This window comes from Ailuropoda melanoleuca, chromosome 6, assembly GCF_002007445.2.
Source record: "Ailuropoda melanoleuca isolate Jingjing chromosome 6, ASM200744v2, whole genome shotgun sequence".
NCBI classification, from domain to species: Eukaryota; Metazoa; Chordata; class Mammalia; order Carnivora; family Ursidae; genus Ailuropoda; species Ailuropoda melanoleuca.
In genome coordinates, this window is record NC_048223.1 from 103,915,363 (window position 1) to 103,937,725 (window position 22,363).

Below are 22,363 nucleotides of genomic sequence, written 5' to 3' on the forward strand. Positions count from 1 at the left end.
ATTCTTAGGTATTTAAACAACAGCATTTGTACATACATTCACCAAAGGCACATTCAAAAGCATTCATAGCGGCACTATTTGTAATAATTCCAAACTAGAAAGAAACCCGAGTATTTATCAATTGTTGAATGGATAAATTGTCATGCAACATACAGTGGAATAGTATACAGAGATGACAATGAATGAACTGCAGTCACATGCACCAACATGGATGAAACTGACAAACATAAGATTGAGTGAAGAAACCAGACTCCTAAGAATGCAGTGTATGATTTTATTTATATAGATTTTAGAAACAGATAAAACTAAACTGTGGTTCTAGAAGTCAGATGATGATTACCCTGGCAGGTGGTTAAGTGGCTGAAAGAGGACTCAGGATGGGGCTTCTGGGGCGGGGCTTCAGGTAGCGTTCTGTTTCTTGATCTGGCTGCTGATAACACAGGTTATATTCACTTTGAGCTGGACACCAATTATGTGTGTGCATGCTATACTTCAGTAAAAAGTTTACTTTAAAAAATTGGGTGTCTATGGAATCTGGACCTCACTGAAATTGCATGCAAATTCTGCATATATGTATAAATACGTATTTTTCTGGAGAGAGAATCCATAGCTTTCACCAGTTCTCAAAACAGTGAGTTCACCATTGGCTTGAGGTTCCCTCTATCCTTACGCTCATCCCCATCTTGCTTTATGATTCTTCTACTCTACCCTCCTCCAATTGCGTCTTTCCTTCTCTCCAAGACCTTTCCCCAGAACCTTCTGGTGTTGTCTTGTCCGTCTCTAAAACAAACACACTTCTTTGTTTTCCTTACTTAGCTATAGAATATTTTCTCTACCTCCTGCCTTACGTAAACTGGACCTTCTCTGAGGACAGCCCTTCCCCTGCTGTTTTCTTGAATAAAGAAACCTAATGTCCAGGTTAGGCAGTGGAATTGATGTTCTCTTCACTTCCCAAGGCCTCCAGACCACCAATTCTCCACCTTTGGGTGGAACAAATTCTTGCTCCTTTGCAGTTTCAAACCTTTTTATTGCCATTACTTACTGACCTCCTGCTGCTCACTTCATTTAAGATATAAGATATGGGCACCCAACTCACATCCTTCCTCTCCAGTCCTGCCATCATGCTGCATGAGTTTAGAGTCCATGGGGGATGATCAGTCAACATCCCAACTTCATAGTTCCTTTATTTCCTCAAATCCAAAGATTGTCACCCTTACTTCCACCTCAGTTACTCCTCTAAACTTTAAGCCCCATCCTCAACTCCATCTCTTTCATGCGGAGCAGGTAACCTTACCTTTTCTTTAAGAAATCTGAGACCATTGGGGTGTCTAGCTGGCTCAGTTGGCAGAGCATGTAATTCTTGATCTCAGGGTTGTAAGTTTGAGCCCCATGTTGGGTATAGAGATTACTTAAAAAAATAAAATCTTAAAAAAAAGAACTCTGAGACCATTAAGTTCAGTCTCCCTTAATTTCTACTTTACTGTGAGAGGGAAAGAATCACTACTCCTATTTCTAATCAACCCGTCTGACAATTTGGCAAAATAATAACTTTATTGAGCATTTGCCACATATTACATGTTCTGTCTCATTTAATTTTTATAACAACTCCGTAAAGCGCTATTATTATCACTATTATCATTTTACGGATGAGGAAACAGACACAAAGACTTGGCCGTGGAGAAGCTGGGATTAAGCAGTCTAAAGCTCTTTGCTCTTAGCCATGGTATTCTGCTTCTCATAATATAAACTGAAACTATATACATACTTTTAGAACCAATAATTCCAACTCTAGGAATTTATCCTGAAGGTGTCACGCAGTTCAATATACAAAACGAATCATATCATGTTTATAATTGCCAGTAATACACCTCCCATCAATAGGAGATGAGAATACAATACAGCCAGAAAAAAAAAAAGGAAACGCTTTATGTACTTATTATGGAAAGAGTTCCAAAATATATCGTTAGGTAAAAGAAGCAGAAATAAGAACAGTATGTATCGAATGTTTCCATTTGTGTAAAAAAAGGAAGAAGAATATATGTACTGTTTTGCTTTATATGCATAAAATATCTCTGGAAGGATAGACTACAATGTTAAATCAATAATACAAGTTTCCACCTTAGGACTAGAGAAGGAAAAGCAGCATAAACCTTAAACAAATAGAAGAAAACAAATTATAAAAATTAAAGCAGAAATCAATGAAATTTCAAACAGGAAAACAATAGAGTAAATTAACCAAACCCAAAGTTGGTTCTTCAATAGATCAATAAAATTGACAAACGTCAAGCCTGGCAAACCTGGCTTTTTCTTCTTTTTTAAAAAAATTTTTTTTAAAGATTTTTTAATTTACTTATTTGACAGAGAGACCGCCAGCGAGAGAGGGAGCACAAGCAGGGGGAGTGGGAGAGCAAGAAGCAGGCTCCCAGCAGAGCAGGGAGCCCGATGTGGGGCTGGGGCTCTATCCCAGGACCTGGGATCACACCCTGAGCCGAAGGCAGACGCTTAACACTGAGTCACCCAGGCGCCACCCTGGCTTTTTTTCCTAAAAGAGAAGACACAAATAGCTAATATCAGAAATGAAAGAGGCACCATCACTACTGATCCTATGGACATTAAAAGAATAGTAAAAGAATACTATAAGCAACTCTATGCCCACAAATTTTGATAACTTAGATGAAATGGACCAATTCCTTGAAAACATAATCTGCCAAAACTCACACAAGATAGTCTGAATAGGTCTGTATCTATTAAAGTACTTTAATCAATAATTAATAATGCTTTAAAACAGAAAGCATCAGGCCAGATGGCTTCATCGTTGAATTCTACCAAACACGTAAGGAAAAAAATTATAGCAATTCTCAACAATCTCTTATAAAATATAGAAGAAGAGGGAACACTTCCTCACTCATGCTATGTGGCCAGAATTTCCTTATTACCAAAACCAGATAAAGACATTACAAGAGGGGCACCTGGGTGGTTCAGTCGGTTAATTGTCTGCCTCAGCTTGGGTCATGATCTCGGGGTCCGTGGATTGAGCCCCACATCATGTTCCCTGCTTAGCGGGGAGTGTGCTTCTTCCTCTCCCTCTACCCCTCCCCCTGCTCATGCACGCACACACTCTCTCTAAAATAAATAAATAAAATCTTTAAAAAAAGACACTACAAAAAAGGAAGGCTACGGACCAATATCTTTCATGAACATACACGCTAAAATCCTCAGCAAAATATTAGCAACCTAAATCTAACAATATATTAAAAGAATTATGTATCAAGACGAAGTGGGATTTATCTCAAGTATTCAGGCTGGTTCAACATTAGAAAATCAGTTAATGTAATCTATCACATCAATAGGCTAAAAAAGAAAAGTCATAAATGCAGAAAAACATTTGACAAAATCCAACATCTATTCACAGTAAGAACTCTCAGCAAACTAGGAATAGAGAGGAACTTCCCCAAATTCATAAAGAACAACTACAAAACCCCTACTGTTAATATAATATTTAATGTGAGAAACTAGATAATTTGCCCCTGAGGTTGGGAAAAAGGCAAGGATGCCTCCTGTCACTACTCCTAGCTATGCAATAAAACAAAGAAAATAAAAGGTATACAGATTGGGAAGGAAGAAATAAAACTGTCTTTGTTAGCAGATGACATGATTGTGTAGAAAATCCCAAGGAATCAACAAAAAACCCCTCCAGCAAGTAATAAGGGATTATAACAAGGTTGCAGGATACAAGTTTTTAATATACAAAAATCAATTGCTTCCCTATATATCCGCAATGAAGAATTAGAAATTTGAAATTTAAAGCACAATACCATTTACATTAACAAAAAAATGAAGTATTTAGGAATAAAATGTGTTAGCACATACAATAAAATATTATATTTTATTGATAAAAACTACAACTCTGACGAAACAAATTTAAAAATATATAAATAAACGGAGAGATATGCCACGTTCAATGGATAGGAATGCAAGATGTCAGTTCTTCCCATTTTGATTTGTAGATTCAGTGCAATCCTAATCAAAATCACAGCAAGTTATTTTGTGGATATAAACAAACTAATTCTCAAGTTTATATAGAAAGATAAAAGAGGGACACTTGGCTGGCTCAGTTGGTAGAGTGTGTGACTCTTGATCTTGGTGTTGTGAGTTTGAGCCCCACGTTGGGTGTAGAGATTACTTAAAATCTTTAAAAAAAAAAAATGGAAAGGCAAAAGACCCAGAATTGCCAACACAATACAGAAGAACAAAGTTGGAGGACTGACTCTACCTGATTCAAGACTTACTGTAAAGCTATAATAATCAAGACAGTGTGTTACTGGTGAAAGAACAGACAAATAGATAAATGGAACAGAATAGAGAGCCCAGAAATAGACACAAATAAAAATAGTTAACTGATCTTTGACAAAGTAGCAGAGGCAATTGAATGGAGAAAGGCTAGTTTCCTTAACAAATGATGCTGGAACAGTAACATCCTTATGAAGGAGGAAGGAAGGAAGGAAGGAAGGAAGGAAGGAAGGAAGGAAGGAAGGAAGGAAGGAAAGAAAGAAGGAAAGAAGGGGAAAGAAAGAAAGAAAGAAAGAAAGAAAGAAAGAAAGAAAGAAAACAGAATTACATGATAGACCTTATCCCTTCCACAGAAGTTATTATCAAAAAATGGATCATAGACCTAAATGTAAAACACAAAACTATAAAACTCCTAGAAGGTAACATAAGAGAAAATTCAGGGACCTTCAGTTTGGTGATGACTTTTTAGATACACACCATACGCATAATCATGAAATTAAAAAAATGATAAGTTGGACTCCCTTAAAATTTAAAACTGCACCACGAAAGTCACTGTTAAGAAAATGAAGAAACAAGCCACAGACTGGGAGAGAATATTTGCAAAACATATATTTGATAAATGATTAGTATCCAAAATATGCAAAGAACTTTGAAACCCAACAATAAGAAAACAACCCAATTTAAAAATGGGCAACAGATCTGAACAGACATCTCACTATAGATGGTATATAGATGGCAAATAAGCATATGAAAAGACACTCGATGTCATATGTCATTAGGGAATTGCAAATTAAAACAACAATGAGAGACCCACTACACACATATTAGAATGACTAAAATCCAAAAAACTGACAATACCAGATGCTGACCAATGTGGAGCAACAGGAACTCTTATTCATAGCTGGTGGAAATACAACCACTTTGTAAGACAGGCAGTTTCTTACAAAACTAAACATTCTTATCATTTTATACCCATTAGAATGGCTATTATATAAAAAAAAAGAAAATAACAAGTGTTGGTGAAAGTGTGGAGAAATTGGAAACCTCGTGCATTGCTGGTGGTGATATAAAATGGCAAAGCTTCTGTGGAAAAGTATGGTTGTTGTTCAAAATGTTAAACATAGAATTACTGTCTGAGCCAGCTTTTCTATACCTAAATAAATGTCCAGAAGAATTGACAAGAGGGACTCAAACAGATAACTTCGAAAACCATTTGCTAAGTGAAATAAGCTAGACACTGAAGGGCAAATATTGTATGATTCCACTCAAGAGGTACCTAGAATAGGTAAATTCATAGTGACATAAATCAGAATAGAGGTTACCCAGGGCTGGAGGGGAGGGGGAAATAGGAAGTAATTATTTAATGGGTACAGAGTTTCTGTTTGGGACAGTGAAAAAGTTTGGGAAATAGATAGGGGCAGTGCTTGGATCAGCACACTGTTAATGTACCTAATACTACTGCATGGTACACTAAAAAATTGTTAAGATGGTAAATTTTACATTATTTCTATTTTATCACCATAAAAAATATGACCCAGCAATTGTGCTCCTAGGTATTTAAGAAAATCAGCAGAAAATTTATGTCCATACAAAACCTACACACAAATGTTTATAGCCACTTCATTCATAATTACAAAAAACTGGAGAAACCATCCATTAATAGGTGAATGGATAAGCAAACTGTGGTACATCCATACAAAGGAACATTATTCAGTGATAAAAAGAAATGTACTATCAAACCACAAAAGACATGGGGAAGTTTAAATACACACTGTTTATTTAGAGAACCTAGTCTGAAAAGGCTACATACTGTATGATTCCAACTAATTGACAATTTCAGAAAAGCAAACTAGAGAGACAGTAAAAATATCAGTAATTGCCAGGGGCATGGGAAGAGGGAGGAGGGATAAATAGGTGGAGTACAGGGGGTTTTTATGGCAGTAAAACTATTCTGTATGATACCGTAATGGTGGATACATGACATTTTGCATCTATCAGAACCTATAAAACCCAAACAACACAAAAAGTGAACCCCAATGGAAAGTATGAGCTTTGTTTAATAATAATGCATCAATACTGGTTCATCAATTGTAACAAATATACCACAGGAATGCAAAATGTTATTAACAGAGGAAATTTTGAGTAAGGGAGAAAGAAGAGCCTCTTCACAGAAATGACTTTACTCTTTCACACTCTGTAAAGAGATACAGTCTATTGAGGGTGTGGGGGAGTCATACCCTTGGAATAGCCCTACAGAATATTTAACCTCCTGTCTGGTGTGGCACTAATGAATCTAATTGCAACATATGAAACACAACTCAGAAGCTACCCAAGAAACGTATCAACCTTGGTGGAGCTGAAGTATAGCATCTCTGGGTGTTGTGACAATATAGCAATATTTGTTGCTGTATCTTGTACTTCTTCTTTAGGACTTTAGGAAGGATACCATTATTGGTATATTGTTTTTCAAGTTGACTGTACTAGCGATAGCTTGGGGAAACTAAATTGTAATGTTAGGGTGATGATCGTCTGTAGAAAAGCCTAGACTCAATCAGGTTATTATTACTAGTAACAGAGACATGCTAAGTCATAAATATAGAACCTGACATTAGGGGCACCAGGGTGGCTCAGTCGGTTGGCATCTGCCTTCGGCTCAGTTTGTGATCCTAGGGTCCTGGGATCGAATCCCACAGCAGGCTCCCTGCTCAGCCGGAGTCTACTTTTCCCTCTCCTACTCCCCCTGCTTGTGTGCTCGCTCTCTCAAATAAATAAATAAATAAATAAATAAATAAATATCCTTTTTAAAAAAGGAGAAGAAAAACCACCCTGACATTAGTTTTTTTAAAGTATGAAAACAAGACTATGAAGAGAGTGGCACGTGGAGGGGCTGTATTCCAAGGGTTTGGGGTGGTAGCTGTCTAGTCCACGTGGTTTTCAGCTTCTTCTGAGGTCTTTGAACTACCTGCTTCAAAAGTTACCCAGCGACCTCAATTTAGGGTCTCTATTGCATGTCAACGTTTCAGTTCTTTTAAAATATGTTGTGTTTTTCCAGAGGACTGGGGAGTGACGAAGACGGAAAGACTTTTGAGTAAAGGCCAAGTCTTGCACAATTTAAATTAATAAATAATTGTTTCAGTTAACTGTGTCACTTTATCACTGGATCAATTAGTTGGAATGTAGAAAACAGAGGGAGAAATTAGGTACAAGATACAAAGTATAATAGAATACTAGCTACTGTACTTGTGGCTTTTCAACATGGAAATGCTTCAACTCATTCAGAAAATAAATTGACTCTTACCAGTACACATAGAAGACGTTAATTTACAAAATCCATTTGGAGATGTTCAAAATAGCCTTTAGGCACGGTTTCAGTCCTTTACAACTTTTCAGTTTTTTACAATTCGTCACCTTTACAATTTTTTTAATTGAAACTTTTTTTTTTTTAGAACAGTTCAAAGTTAAGGGGAAGGTACAGAGAGTTGCCAAATACTCCCTGCGCCCACACACACATAGCCTTCCCCACCAAAGTGGTACCTTCATTACAACTGATGAGCCTATGCTGACACATCGTTATCACTGCAAATCCACAGTTTACATTAGGGCTCACTCTATGTATACTCTATGGGTTTGGACAAATGTATAATGACATTTATCCATCATTATCATATCATTAGAATAGTTTCACTCCCCTAAAAATCTTCTGTGCTCCACCTGTTCATCTCACTCCCCCGACCCCTGGCAACCGCTAATCTTTTTACTGCCTCTATAGTTTTGAGTTTTCCAGAATGTCATAGAGTTGGAGTCAAACCTTTACAAACTTTTGCAGAATTATTTAGTTACAGATGAGGCATGGACTGGCCATATCCTCTGTTAGCCTAGAAAGAGTTTTCAATCAGTGTTCTATATCATGGCCAATTTGTACCTACTGGAATGAGGTGTTTCATGGAGAATTTAATCTAGTGTCCATTTGAGGTTTTTTTCTGGTGCTGTCTGGTGATGATGCTGGCTTTGAAAGATCTTACCTGGGGCTCCTGGGTGGCTCAGTCATTAAGCGTCTGTCTTCAGCTCAGGGCGTGATCCCGGTGTTCTGGGATCAAGCCGCACATCAGGCTCCTCCGCTATGAGCCTGCTCCTTCCTCTCCCACTCCCCCTGCCTGTGTTCCCTCTCTCGCTGGCTGTCTCTGTCTCTGTCAAATAAATAAATAAATAAAAATTTAAAAAAATGAAAGATCTTACCTTTGTAGGTCTTAAATTCAATCATTCCTCGTGGTTCTTTTCAGAATTTCGTGGGAAGGTTTTGTGTACTTACTTATTTAATTTTAAATAAAATTTAAATTACTTTATTTTTTTTTTAAAGAGAGAGAGGGGGCTGGGTGGCTCAGTCAGTTAAAAGTCTGCCTTCGGGGGCGCCTGGGTGGCATAGCGGTTAAGCGTCTGCCTTCGGCTCAGGGCGTGATCCCGGCGTTGTGGGATTGAGCCCCACATCAGGCTCCTCCGCTGAGAGCCTGCTTCTCCCTCTCCCACTCCCCCTGCTTGTGTTCCCTCTCTCGCTGGCTGTCTCTATCTCTGTCTAATAAATAAAATCTTAAAAAAAAAAAAAAAAAAAAAAAAAAAAGTCTGCCTTCGGTTCGGGTCATGATCCCAGGGTCCTGGGGTTGAGCCCCCCATTGGGCTCCCTGCATGGTGGGGAGCATGCTTCTCCCTCTCCCTCTGCCCTCTCTCTCTCCCCAGCTCGGACTTGCTTTCTCTCCCTCAAATAGAGTCTTTTAAGAAAAATAGAGAGAGAGCAAGTGAGTGTGAGCCAGGGGCAGGGGGCAGAGAGAAAGGGAGAGAGAGAGAATCTTAAGCAGGCTCCACACACAGCACCGCCTGACATGGAACTTGATCCCATTAGCCTGAGATTATGACCTGAACTGCAATCACAAGTCAGACGCTTAACTGACTGAGCCACTAAGGTGCCCCTAGATTTTGTGTATTTATGTTTGAATCCTTTAACCTCTCCATGAATTTGTCATTATTTTCATTGTCTTATATGAGGTTCTTGTATATAAACTTTTAATCACAGCATCCTGTTTAACATGATTATCTTTAACATATATTTGCAGGATTATTGCTTCTATAGTATAATATTGTGACCTTCCACCTTTTGGACCAGCAGTTAATTTAGGTAATATCAAGGCGTCGAGTAATTCACATTTGTCAAAAACTTTAAAAAAGTTTTCTGATGGCGCCTCGATGGCCCAGGTGGTTAAGTGTCTGCCTTCGGCTCTGGTCATGATCCCAGGGTCCTGGGATCCCTGCTCAGTGGGGAGCCTGCTTCTCCCTCTCCCTCTGCCTGCCACTCCCCTTGCTTGTGCTCTCTCTGTCAAATAAATAAATAGAATCTTTTTTTAAAAAGTAAAAAAAGTTTTCTGAGGAAGTTTATTTCTTTTAAAAGATTTTATTTATTTATTTGAGAGAGCGAGAGAGCATGAGCTGGGGGAGGGGCAGAGGGAGAAGCAGACTCCCTGCTGAGCAGGGAGCCCTATGTGGGGCACCATCCCAGGACCCTGGCATCATGACCTGAGCCAAAGGCAGACACTTAACCGACTGAGCCACCCAGGCGCCCTTTCTAAAGAAGTTGAAAAAAAACCTTTTATAATAGCATTTTAAAGAAGTTCATTCTTTTAAAGGCATGGCAGCTATTAGATTACATATCTACCCTTTTATTTGAGTAATTTGATATGTCCTAGAAAGAGCCATAGTTTAACCATTTAGACAATTTGACTTCTGGTAAAGAATTGGATTTTACAAGAGTTACTAGACTACCTGTATCAGACCTGGTGCTGTCATTTTTGTATTTACTAAGACGTCAATCAACAAATGACATTAGATCAATATTTAGTATTAGCATGTCCTTTTCTGGCCATGGACACTTCTTGAATTATAGAAAAACAATCTAGGATCCTCCTTCACTGGGTAAAGTTTATAGAGTTTCTGAATTAAGAAAGCTATGCCAGTAGATGATAATATGAGAGAGAGAGAGTAACGATAATTCATAGTTAGTTAATCAGTTATTGGAAAAAGATTGGATGGTTTCAGTTAGCAAAAGGGATGTGATAATATCAGCCAGTCTCCAGTCTAATAGACCTCAACCATTAACCCTCAAAGGTCAGTTTAGGTTGGGTTGAAGACTATTGTGCCTGTGATTCCGTCCATTCTCTGTAGAATACTCCCTTATACATTCAAAAGAAACAAGATAATCCTGGAAAAAGCAAAATCCGTTGTGACATAGCTTTGTACATAGAGATAAACAACAGCAGCAAAAGCAAGGCAGCAGCAGAATTATTATATTAATGGCAAAAATATTTATCAAACAATATACCACCAAACCAAAGGTCTTATAACCTTATATAAAGACCTAGATCTTATAACCAAATGGTGCATCTCCAGATCCAAAGGTCTAATTACTTAATACAAAGATCCAGGCCTAGTGATCTTATACATGTCCAGTAAGTGCACCTGTTGAACTGAGGGTCCCTGGAATGCTGCCAAGTGAGGGTCTTCAAAATGATCTTGCTGGAACCTCTAGAATTATCAAAAATGATAAGACTATAGCTCAATATATGACATAGAAAGACAAAACTGAATTTGTTTATTATAATAAAGGAGAGCAGGCAGTCTCTCTAAGCAGAGTAGACTGCTGATCATAATAGAGTTTTGGGGAAGCATAGACTTCAGGGATTGATGGATGTAAGAAGGTTGATTTGATCTATAGAAGTGTTATTGGGTGAGACTATTGTTGATTGATTGGCACTCAGGGGTAATCATTGGCATGATTTGTTTCTGGATGACTTTCAGAAGTGACTCTGATTACTTGGTTTGTGAAAGGGATTAACTGAGGTTAGTTGTCATTAACTGATTGAACAGATTTCAAACAAGTTCTGGTGGTATATTAGCCTTCTATTTCTGTATAACAATATTAACACAAACAGTGGCTTAAAACAACACACATTTATTTATTATAGTTCCTGTGGGTCAGGAATCTAAGTACAGTTTTTCTGGGCCATCTACTTAGGGGCTCACAAGGCTGCTACAATTGAGGTGTGAACCAGGGCTGGGTTCTCATCTGGAAGCTCAACTGGGTAAGGATCTATTTCTTCACTTTCCAGATTGTTATAGTATTCAGTTCCTTTAGGCTGTTAGATTGAGTGCTTTGTTTTTATTTTATTTTATTTATTTATTTATTTATTTATTTATTTATTTATTTATTGCTGGCTTTCAGCTGGAGGCTCATTTCTCAGTGACTAGACGCAGTTTCTTGCCATGTGGAATTCTCCAACATGGCTGCTTGCTTCCTCACCGCCAGTGAAGGGGAAAGAGACTTCAGCAAGATGGGTCTTATGGCCTTTGTAATCACATAATCATGTATACACAATCATATATCTCCCATTACCTGTCCATATTCTATTGGTTAAAAGCAAGACACAGGTCCTGCCCACATGTAAGAGAAGGGGATCACACAAGCACATGAACACCACAAGATGGGGATCATGGGAGCTACCTGTCAGTGGCCAGTCTGTCTACCACAGGGGCTATTTGTTACTATGGCTACATAGCAATCTTTTCCTAAATTTGTGGGTGTGGAGCTACTGGAGTCTCCCACACTGCTATTGGGAACATAAAATGGTAAAAACTTTGGGAAATGGTTTGACAGTTTATTTCAGGTATTAATTCATTTCCAAGGTGATGATCAGTTTGCTTTTTTTTTTATTTAAAGATTTTATTTATTTATTCGACAGAGATAGAGACAGCCAGGGAGAGAGGGAACACAAGCAGGGGGAGTGGGAGAGGAAGAAGCAGGCTCATAGCAGAAGAGCCTGATGTGGGGCTTGATCCCATAACGCTGGGATCACGCCCTGAGCCGAAGGCAGACGCTTAACCGCTGTGCCACCCAGGTGCCCCTGCTTTTAGTAGAAAAAAGAGATCATTTACCATAAAAAACTACTAATGATGTTGAGCATTTCCTCCATTTATTAGCTGTTTACAGGGCTCATCACATGGTCTGGGAACTCCTCAGAGACAAGGACTGTACCTTTTCTTTCTCTACCCTCAGCCTAGCACAGTTTGATATTTACTAAATGAAATTTTATTAAAATTGAACTGGTCTTAATTTATTCTCATAACCCTTTGGAGACTTGAACATTGTTATTTCTTACTGATGAATACAAGACACAAATCTTGAGTAATCTGCAGTCACACAACTAAATGGGAGAAGCAGGAGTATAATCCAGGCCTTCTGATTCTAACCCATGGATTTACTGAAATTGTCCTCCGTCCCCTCCAGAGATGTCTGCCTGGGCCCTGTCTTCCTCAGGATACCAATGGAATTTTTTAAATTTTTTATTCATTTGAGAGAGAGCGCAAATAGGCAGAGCGGCAGGCAGATGGAGAGGGAGAGGCAAACTCTCCGCTGAGCAGGGAGCCCCACATGGGGCTCAATCCCAGGACGCTGAGATCATGACCTGAGCTAAAGGCAGCCGCTTAACCGACTGAGCCATCCAGGCGCCCCTCAACTGAATATTTTAAATTAAAAGTTAGCTGAGGTCAACCTTCGCTGGACGCATGCGTCCCTTCCTTTTCCCACGGTGGAAGAGACACCACCTCGCTTCCTTCCGCCCTGACGCCTTTTGGCCCCAGCGACTCGCCGTTGCCCAGGCTGAGGCGTTCGCTGGTTGAGGTGATGGCGACTGGGACACCAGATTCGCAAGCGCGATTCGGTCAGTCTGTGAAGGGGCTCCTCATAGAGAAGGTGAACACCTGTGGTACGGACGTCATCGCGCTCACCAAGCAGGTGTTGAAAGGCTCCCGGAGCTCCGAGGTGAGCTGGGAGTGGACTTACGGCCCGATATCCCGGGCCCCGAGTCTTCCATGGCTGTGGGAAGGGGATCGCATTACCTCCTGGGAATTGTAGGCTGTGAACTGCTCTCTGAGGGTTGAGCTCGTTCGCGAAGGCCGCGTGTTGCATTCTGGGATGTGTAGTCTCGGGGGGATTTGCGTTGTAGGGATGGTGCGAATCTGTGCTATAGAGATTGCTGCAGGACAGCGGATAAGGTAGTGGTCCTAGCCAGTTCGAATTCGTTTCATGGGGTTGTCTCTAGAGAAGATCCCTCCCTTTCTGGCCCCCAAATTCCGCATTGTTTTGCCCTCAACATCCCAGATTCCTTTCACACTTTTGTGCTTCGTCAATGGATTTGTTCTTTTCTGATTTGTCTTTCAGGCCACATCTTGGTTTTTCTGTTTATTAGATTTGCTTTCTCTTTTGCCCCCATTTCCCCTTCATTCTCTAGCTGGTTCCATGAATGGAGTTATATGATGGCTTTTCACACCAGAGTTTTATATATGTACAGCTTGTCTCCAAAAAGTCGTATTTATTGTACTTTTAGATATTCACCCACGAGAAATGAAAATATATGTCCATACAAAGACTTGTACATGTGCATAGCCCCATTATCCGTGATAGCATCAAACTGGAGAAAAACCAAATGTTCGTTTCCAAGTGAATGGACAAACAAAATGGTTCCGATGACTGAGCCATTCCACTCCTAGGTTTTTACCCAAGAGAAATAACATGCCTCTCATTTTGTTGCATAAGCCGACGACACGCATAACGTATTACCTAAGAGTTCCTGTTTTGGTTTCTTTAAAGTAGAACAACACCTTGAATACACCTGTGAAATAATCTGAATACAAAGTCTTTTTAGATCATTGTGAATTTCTTCTGTAGACTTTTATCATTATCTTGCTCATAATTAATAGCAGTGTGACTTAGTTGCTCATCTTCAACAAATAAGCATTGCTTATTTTCAACTTAGTTTTCATAATAATAGCAATTCTCTCTCTCTTTGAACTCATATTTCATCAGTCTTTATATTGTTTCATTAAATTATGTAATTGCAGTAGCAAGCATAATATGGCCACAAGCTTTTGGACTTGTATATGAATATTCATGGCAGCTTTATTCATATTAGTTTAGGATCCAGTAGAATTGTCTTTACAGAATCACCTTGCATTATTTGTTTTTAGCTTGTCATGATAGTGACTACAAGTAAATAACCGTATGAAGAAGGTGTTTGCATTTACCATAACACTATTGTTGAAGTCACTGATTTGGTGATCCCAAGTACGTTTTGTGTGAGGTCACACATGATATACTCATTTTAGTATTCAATCAGAGGAAAGTTTCTCTCTTATTGAGGAATTGTTATGTTGCCTTTTGCCAAATAAGTATTATGCAAATGAGGGACGCCTGGGTGGCTCAGTCAGTTAACCATCTGCCTTCCACTCAGGTCATGATCCTGGGGTCCTGGGATCGAGTCCTCTGTTGGACTCCTTGCTCAGGCTGCTCCTCCTGCCTGTGGGCACGCACTCTCTCTCTCTGACAAATAAGTAAATAGAATCTTAAAAAAAAAATTACGCAAATGAAAGTGTTTCACTTTTTGCCTTGGTTGTGCAAAAGTTCTTACATCAGTTTTAGTGGTAGATACAATTACTTCCTTCTCCTTTTAATGACTTTTAGATTCTGTTTCTATTTTTCAAAAAAAATGTGTATGTGTGTATATACACACGCATGCATATAATGTGGTATGACTTGCCTTTGGTCTTTTTGGAAGAGAAACAAGGTATAAATATATAAATTTTTAAAAATAGTGTTCATAGTTAACCACCAGTATGTACTGAACATCCATATTCATTATAATAAACTTACTTTTATTGAGCATCTACTATGTGCTGGACACTGCCGTGTTTTATGTAGCTTAATTTGTTAAATCTTTGCACTCACTAACAGAGGAGCTACCTTTCTTACATAGAGGATACAAAGAGGAATTTAATTAGTCCAAGGTTACAATGTAGCGAAGAAGGGGTAGAACTAGGATTCAAACCTAGGCAGACTGGTTCTAGGCTCATAATCTTGAGCACCACCTCTCATGTGATACTAGCTGGTTTAGTGGCCCCAGAGCCACGGTGTCACCATTGACTGCCCTAATGTCACTTGCTCCAAAACAGCCACATGGAGACTGTTGAAAAGAGAAACAATGTTCTATGGGCTAAGAAGGATTCAAACTAAAAATCAGGCTCCATGTCCACAATGAGACCAAGAGCTTCCTTTCTCTCCAGACCAACCCCAGGGAGGTACCCTGTGACTCTGGGACAATTTGGGTCACACCAATAACAAATCAAAAAGCTAAAGAAGGGGCACCTGGGTGGCTCAGTCGTTAAGCGTCTGCCTTTGGCTCAGGGCATGATCCCAGAGCCCTGGGATCGAGCCCCACATCGGGCTCCTCCGCTGGGAGCCTACTTCTTCCTCTCACACTCCCCTCTCTTGCTGTCTTTCTCTCTCTCTGTGAAATAAATAAATAAAATCTTAAAAAAAAAAAGGAAGCTTACATTTTAGTGAAGACACAAATAAATGAAACAAAAAATCGGGTGGTAGTAAATATCATGAAGAAAAACTAAGCTGGGAGTAGAGAGTGATGAAAGGGTTTTCCTGAAATAGGGTGGTCAGGGAAGGGCCCTCCAGGGAGGGGCATTGGAGCAGATACTTGAATGAAGTGAGGGAGCAGACCCCACGGACGTCTGGAGGCAGAGTGCTCCAAGAAGAAATGGCAAATGCCGAGGCCGTGAGATGGGAATGTGTGCAGGGTGTGCAAGGTCAGTGTGGCTGGAGGACCAAGTGGGGAAGATGCCAGCCTTGTGCCCACAGCATAATGAATGCATGTGACCCCCCCATGCTCCTCCTGTGCACGCCTCCTCCTCTCTCCTCCACGCCTCCAGTCGAGTTGTGTGCTGAGTAAACGGTCCATTGTGTGTGGGATTTTTTTTTTTAGGGTCCATTGTTTTTTTATCTTAAACCCGTGTTTATGGTTGCTATTTTCACTACATTATTTAATGCAATAATATGGAAAATGATGAACTAGAATGAAAACAAAAAGAGAGTTGGTACTGCTATGAACAGGAAGTTGAAAAATCTTGTTGAAGATGAGGAGCTAACAAATAACAACTTAGTAACAGTACCTGTTCAAGACGAGGGGCTAGGATTGCTATTGAGTTACTTATGAGCAAAGCAATAGTAAAAGCCTAGGGGGAAATACCCAAGATGTTGTTCCACTTTAAAGAAACCCAACCCAGACATCTTAGATGATATGTGATGTGCGTGGTTGGTTTATGCAAGAAAATGATGCAGAATGCCAATGAATACATATGTCATCAAAGAAAGGGCCTTGGCCCAGCATTGCAACAGCTCCTGCATTCCAGGAATCACGAGTCTCCTTGACTCTATCTTTGAAATGATCACCCACCCCCACCCCGCTTTTTAATGGCCACTCCTGTGGCTCAGGCCACTTTCATTGCTTGCCTAGACTATGGCAGTGTTCTCCCAGCCAGTCTCTCTGCCTTCAGTCCCTGCTCCAGTCCATTCCACTTGCCGTGCTTCTAAAACAGTAAATCTGATCATGCCCAACCTTTAGGTCTCTGCTTAGAAGTCGGTTCTTTTTGGGAGCCCTCCCTGAACACCCGGCCCTGTGTAATGGGTCAGACACCCGACTCCCCAGGCTGCCCGGTCATCTGGTGCTCCCCCATCGGCAGCTACCACAAGGTATTGTAGTGCCTGTGTCCTCTATGTAACATCAGATTGTGAGCCCTGTGAGGACAGGGTCTATGTCTCTTCCTGGCATACCGTCAGCGTATAATAAATATTTGTTGACTGACTGAATGAGGAAGATTCTGTTAGAACCTTTTCTTTCTGCCATCAGTTTATCGGTCCCCATCTCCCATAGGACTTTGGAGTTTGCCACTTAAAGGTGGCCACAAGGAGGGAAGAGGTACTCTGATACATTGTGGCTGTGAATGTGAAATGGTATAACCCCAGTAAGACCCTCTCGTCCAGCAATCACAGTCATGAGTCTATGAGTCTATCCCAAAGATACACCAGCAAAAAGACACAAAGATATATAAGGTATTTTTTGTAGCACTGCTTATACTAGCAAAGACTGCAAATAGCCCCCCAGTCTACAGCAGACGACTGGTTGAATAATCTTACAGGGACATCTGTACAGCCACGTGCTCTGCAGCCATAGAAGAGCAACGTGCAGATTCAGTATAAATTACCGCAGATCTCTTTCAGCCTATCTTGTCAAGTGAGGAGAGCAGCGTGTGGAAGAGTGCAGGTTGTAGGTTACATTTTAAGTAAGGGGGGCAGATTATATACATTTAAAAAAGTATTGAATTGAAAGATTAATTAATTAATTAATTTTTAATTTCATTTTTAATTAAGTGAGCTTCACACCCAATGTGGGGCTTGAACTCTCTGACCCTGAGATCAAGAGTCACATACTCTATGGCCTGAGCCAGCCAGGTGCCCCTAAAAAAAAATTTATGCACATGGGAGAGAGAATGGGGAAGGGAAGGGACTTATTTTACTGTTTCAACGTTAGAAGCACATAAAAAGTTTATTAATTTTATTTATTTATTTATTTTAGATTTTATTTTTATTTATTCGACAGAGATAGAGACAGCCAGCGAGAGAGGGAACACAAGCAGGGGGAGTGGGAGAGGAAGAAGCAGGCCCAAAGCGGAGGAGCCTGATGTGGGGCTTGATCCCACAATGCCGGGATCACGCCCTGAGCCGAAGGCAGACGCTTAACCGCTGTGCCACCCAGGCGCCCCTAATTTTAAAACTTAAAAATGAAAATAAATAAACGACAGTTACCACAGGGGAGATTTATCTGGGGTCTGTAGCAGGGTTGGTATTCCTGGTGAATTTGAGGTCATCAGCCCCCTCTTTGTCAGAATCTCTCTGACTCAAGGGAACAGGGATGGTGGGTAGGACATACAGTAACTCCCCTTATATGGTTGGACTAGACATCTGCCAGGAGCAGGGTGTGACCGTAGGCAGGAAACTTCTGTCGATCTCCTCTTGCCTTCTAACTCTGCAGTTATGGAGCCCTTGATTTCTCAAACAGTAGCCTTTGGAGCAGATGTTGAGCCCATGCCAGCACCGCCACAGTGACATTGAATTTGGATTTTCAACATGAACAAATAGAAAATTATCCTCTGTTACATTTGGAGCATTTGTAGTTGTATGGGGGGAGGGGAGGAGAGAGGGCGGTGGTATAACAGCTGCGGAGAGAAGATTACAGGAAGTTTGCAGATTTTGATCATTACCACTTTATTTTTGTCTTCCAGCTGCTAGGTCAGGCAGCTCGAAACATGGTCCTGCAGGAAGATGCCATCTTGCACTCAGAAGATGTAAGAAACAATTTCTTTTGTGATTTGGGTTTCAGTTACATAATTTGTGTGGTTACAAGGAAGTGGAATGTTCTCTTTTTTTTGTTTTGTTTTGTTTTAATGCAGAGTTTAAGGAAAATGGCAATAATAACAACACACCTGCAATACCAGTGAGTATGCCTTCTGCGGTGCCAGCTTGCTGCGAAGTCACATTCCGCAGGCTGCCCCCTCCTGCCTTTGTGCTTCAGCACACTTTCCTGTGAGGGCAGGAGTTGGGAAGAAAGGTTGGGTTAGTCGAGAATGCACTCCTTCTGGAAAAGATGGTGGCAACTGCAGAAGAAGCTGGAGTATGGGTGAGATCAAGAGCAGGGACTGCCTTTTGTGAGCCTCTCTGTGTTCATTTGGGGGCTCCTCAGAGGGAGAGATTATAAACGCCAGGAGGGCAGGGCTCGTGCCAGGACCATACTCGCACAGTACTCGGCACCCAGTTGACATTTAATCAGTATTTGTTGACGACCTGTGCCCAAGGTCTCTCCTGGGGAGGTCTGTGCTTTCACTAGGGAATCAAGTGTAACTGTGACCTGTATCCTATAGTCCCCCCATTGAACCCAGCCGTAGCTACATAGAAATGATCCAGGAGATTCTGAAATACAGAGAACCCTTTCTCTGTTATAATTTTGGATAAAATTATAATTAGCTTTTCATCGTATTTAATTTTGCTTTATATTTTATATAGTTGATATTACTTATGTACCTATTGGAAATGTATGATTGAGAATTTAACTCTTGATATTTAAACAGCCAAATGTTCATTCTTGGGGTGTGTGCATATCAGGTGTGTGACCATTAGATTCCACATACCTGGACTGAACGTGAGCCATGCATATTGTTTGTGGTACCACCTCCCTCAGTCTGATAGAGTGTCATTACCTCTTTGGGTTTAGAATCTATCTTCTTAGCAACTCTGCACTCAGATAGTGGACAGAGCTTCAAGAGCACAGTCTTAAGCTAGAATGGACAGAAATACAGAATGTGACATAATCTGGAAATTTGTTCTGCCTACACATATCTAGCCATAAGTTGCACTAGTTTTCTGAGATTTTTTTATCTTTATTTTCCTCTTTCCCTTTCTGATTTAGGCAAGAAGCTATTCAGAAGAAGTAAGTAACCCCAAAGGTAGGGGAGTCGGGGGGACCAAATGAAGCAGGCTACAGGGAATTGTACTTCTGGGCCTAAGATCAGTGTGAAACTCTAGCTGACATATGCCCTTAAATTGACATACACTCTGGGGTAGCTCATTTGGGGATATAAAGAAAACAGTACAGTTGACCCTTGAGCAATACAAGTTTGAACTACACGGTTCCACTTATACACAGATTTTTAAAAAAATAAATACAGTATATATTGCAAATGTATTTTCTCTTCCTTATGATTTTCTTAATAACACTTTTTCCTCTAGCTTATTCTATTATGAGTGTAGTATATAACACATGTAACATGCAAAATATGTGTTAATTGACTGTGTTATCAGTAAGGCTTCTAGAAGTTCAACAGTAGTTAAGTTTTGGGGGAGTCAGAGTTATACACAGATTTTGATTGTGTGGGGCGTCATGCCTGTAATCTCCGTGTTGTTCAAGGGTCAACTGTATATTTCAAAGGCATGCAGTAAGTTAACTCACTGCTAATGAAGACTTTCTAAAAATTCTAGGGCGTAGGTGCCAAACTTAAGGAATAGAAAACCTTCTGTGTTGGTGATACTCATTAGGTAAATGTGCTAAAGTCATTAAGCAGTCTTGTTTTTTTGAGTAAGTTAAATCTGTCCCTTACAATGTTGGTTACACTAATTGGCTTTACAAACCTTTTTTTCATAGTTTAAACTTCTGGAACTGTAGTGGACCAATATACATTTTGTTGGCTTCGGCAGTGTTTATGCATTAAAGTACAAACTGTACAAAGAGAGGTTGTTCTTGCTCATCCTGGATAAACTTTTTCTCTGTTCTGATTTCCAGTGTTGAGCAGTCTTCTGATCTACAGGACCAGTTGAATCATCTGTTGAAATAGAGCAGCTTGTAAGAGGGAAAAGTACTTCTTTGCCTGACACTGAGAAGGAAGTATTTTACTCAACTGCTGTCCTATGGGTTGGATTTTCCATTTTCTTTTCCAAAAGTTAAGTTAGAAAAGATTTGTGATGGTGTACAGTTTCTCCTGAAGAGAAGCTAGGTGGTTGAATTTTGTAAGTACTTCTTGAAGCCGACTAACCCATGCTCTTACAGAATTTTTTAATTGCTCTGTTTAGTTTGATGTTAAAGCAAAATTAAAGAGGTCTTAGTTTTTCCCATAGACCTTTTATATGTCAAAAGCTATATCATCTAAATGTGATTCTTAAGCAAATGCTGAATAATGTTTTAAATTCAGAAATATGGCTTCTATTGTGAAAACAGGAATAATACTCTTTTTAAGGACTTTTTTTCTTTTAATCATTCATTTAGGAGATTTCATGGTCACAGAACAGTGATAGGTAATATCTGTTCTTTTCTATTAACTCAGAGGAGATATTTATTTTATTCATCGTAGCAAATTCCTAAATGAAAATTAGGCAAATGGTATCCTATCTGGCCAGCTGCAACCTCCTGCCTTGACCCGCATTCCTAGTTCCTTTGTTGTGACTCTTGATTAGTTGGCCTTGGATTCATTTTGTAATTTTGCTAGTCATCAGCAGATTCACTTGTAGAACATTATTGCCAAATGCAAAGGCATTTGGATTACCGGGACTGATAGCAGCGTATGGTTGTGCCGTGGTGAAAACTTTATGTTGTCAATTGTTTGCCTATGTTCATTTAGTTCATCTAGCTAAAAGGCATTACCTTTGAATGTGTTTGTTTGAATTTTAAATGGGACTCCATCGTGTTCTAGTTCATTTCTTACTTCAGTAAAGATTTAGGAGAAAGCTGACATAAGAAATGGTGTTTTCAGTGAAAGAACAGAAGCAAATAAGAGTCCAACTTAATTCATATTGTATATCATCAAGTCAACTAATCATATTAAGATTGTATTTATCCCTCATTATACCTATACAAATTAACTTGAGGTAAAAGAAAAAAGTAGGTATGAAGGAATTCAGTTATGCATTTATTTTATAAACTCTTATTATGATCATTAAATGTAAATGAGCTCAATTCACCTTCAAAAAGAAGGGTCACGAATTGACAGCAAATGTCATGTTAAGAGTAAAACATTTGAAGCATTATCAGAGGACCTTACTATCACTGTGGCTATTCAGCATTTTGCTGGAGGCCATGTCTAATGCAGAAGTTAAAAGTAAGTATAGCTAATGGGGCGCCTGGGTGGCTCAGTCAGTTAAGCGTCTGCCTTCGGCATGGGTCACGATCCCAGGGTCCTGGGATAGAGCCCCATGTAGGGCTCCCTGCTCAGTGGGGAGGCTGCTTCTCCCTCTCTCTCTCTCTGTGCCTGCTGCTTCCCTTGCTTGTGCTCTCTCTCTCTCAGATGAATAAATAAATAAATAAAATCTTTAAAAAAAAGTGTAGCTATTAGTAACAAAGAAACAATTATTATCATATGGTAGGATTATCTGCTTTGAAAATCTAAGGACTAATTTTTTTTAAAGTGTCAGCAATTTAGAAAACAAAACAAAAATTCAATCATCCAAGTATACAAGATGAAAAGAAATACCTAACATGACATTTGCAAAAAATTAAAATAAAGGTATGGTCTAAGTTTTCCTCATCATGCTGGAACAAATATTAAAGTAGCAGTGATTGCTTACATTATACCTGATAAAACAAATTTC

The 22,363-nt window shown here is 39.7% G+C and overlaps 1 protein-coding gene across 2 annotated transcripts; it reads left to right on the top strand.

The window, feature by feature from the left end:
* Positions 1-12,946: 12,946 nt before the first annotated feature.
* On the top strand, positions 12,947-21,426 carry BORCS7 (BLOC-1 related complex subunit 7). 2 transcript variants are annotated; one of them, XM_034663201.1, is made up of 5 exons: positions 12,947-13,150; positions 18,514-18,576; positions 18,682-18,725; positions 19,695-19,731; positions 20,565-21,426. In XM_034663201.1, exons 1-4 carry the CDS (start codon positions 13,013-13,015, stop codon positions 19,717-19,719), a joined length of 270 nt encoding a protein of 89 aa, XP_034519092.1. In that variant the 5' UTR covers positions 12,947-13,012; the 3' UTR covers positions 19,720-19,731; positions 20,565-21,426. The 2 variants fall into 2 exon arrangements, with proteins under 2 accessions (XP_034519092.1, XP_002913938.1); XM_002913892.4 differs by having other exon boundaries at positions 12,949-13,150; positions 19,695-19,715.
* The last annotated feature ends 937 nt before the right edge of the window (positions 21,427-22,363 follow it).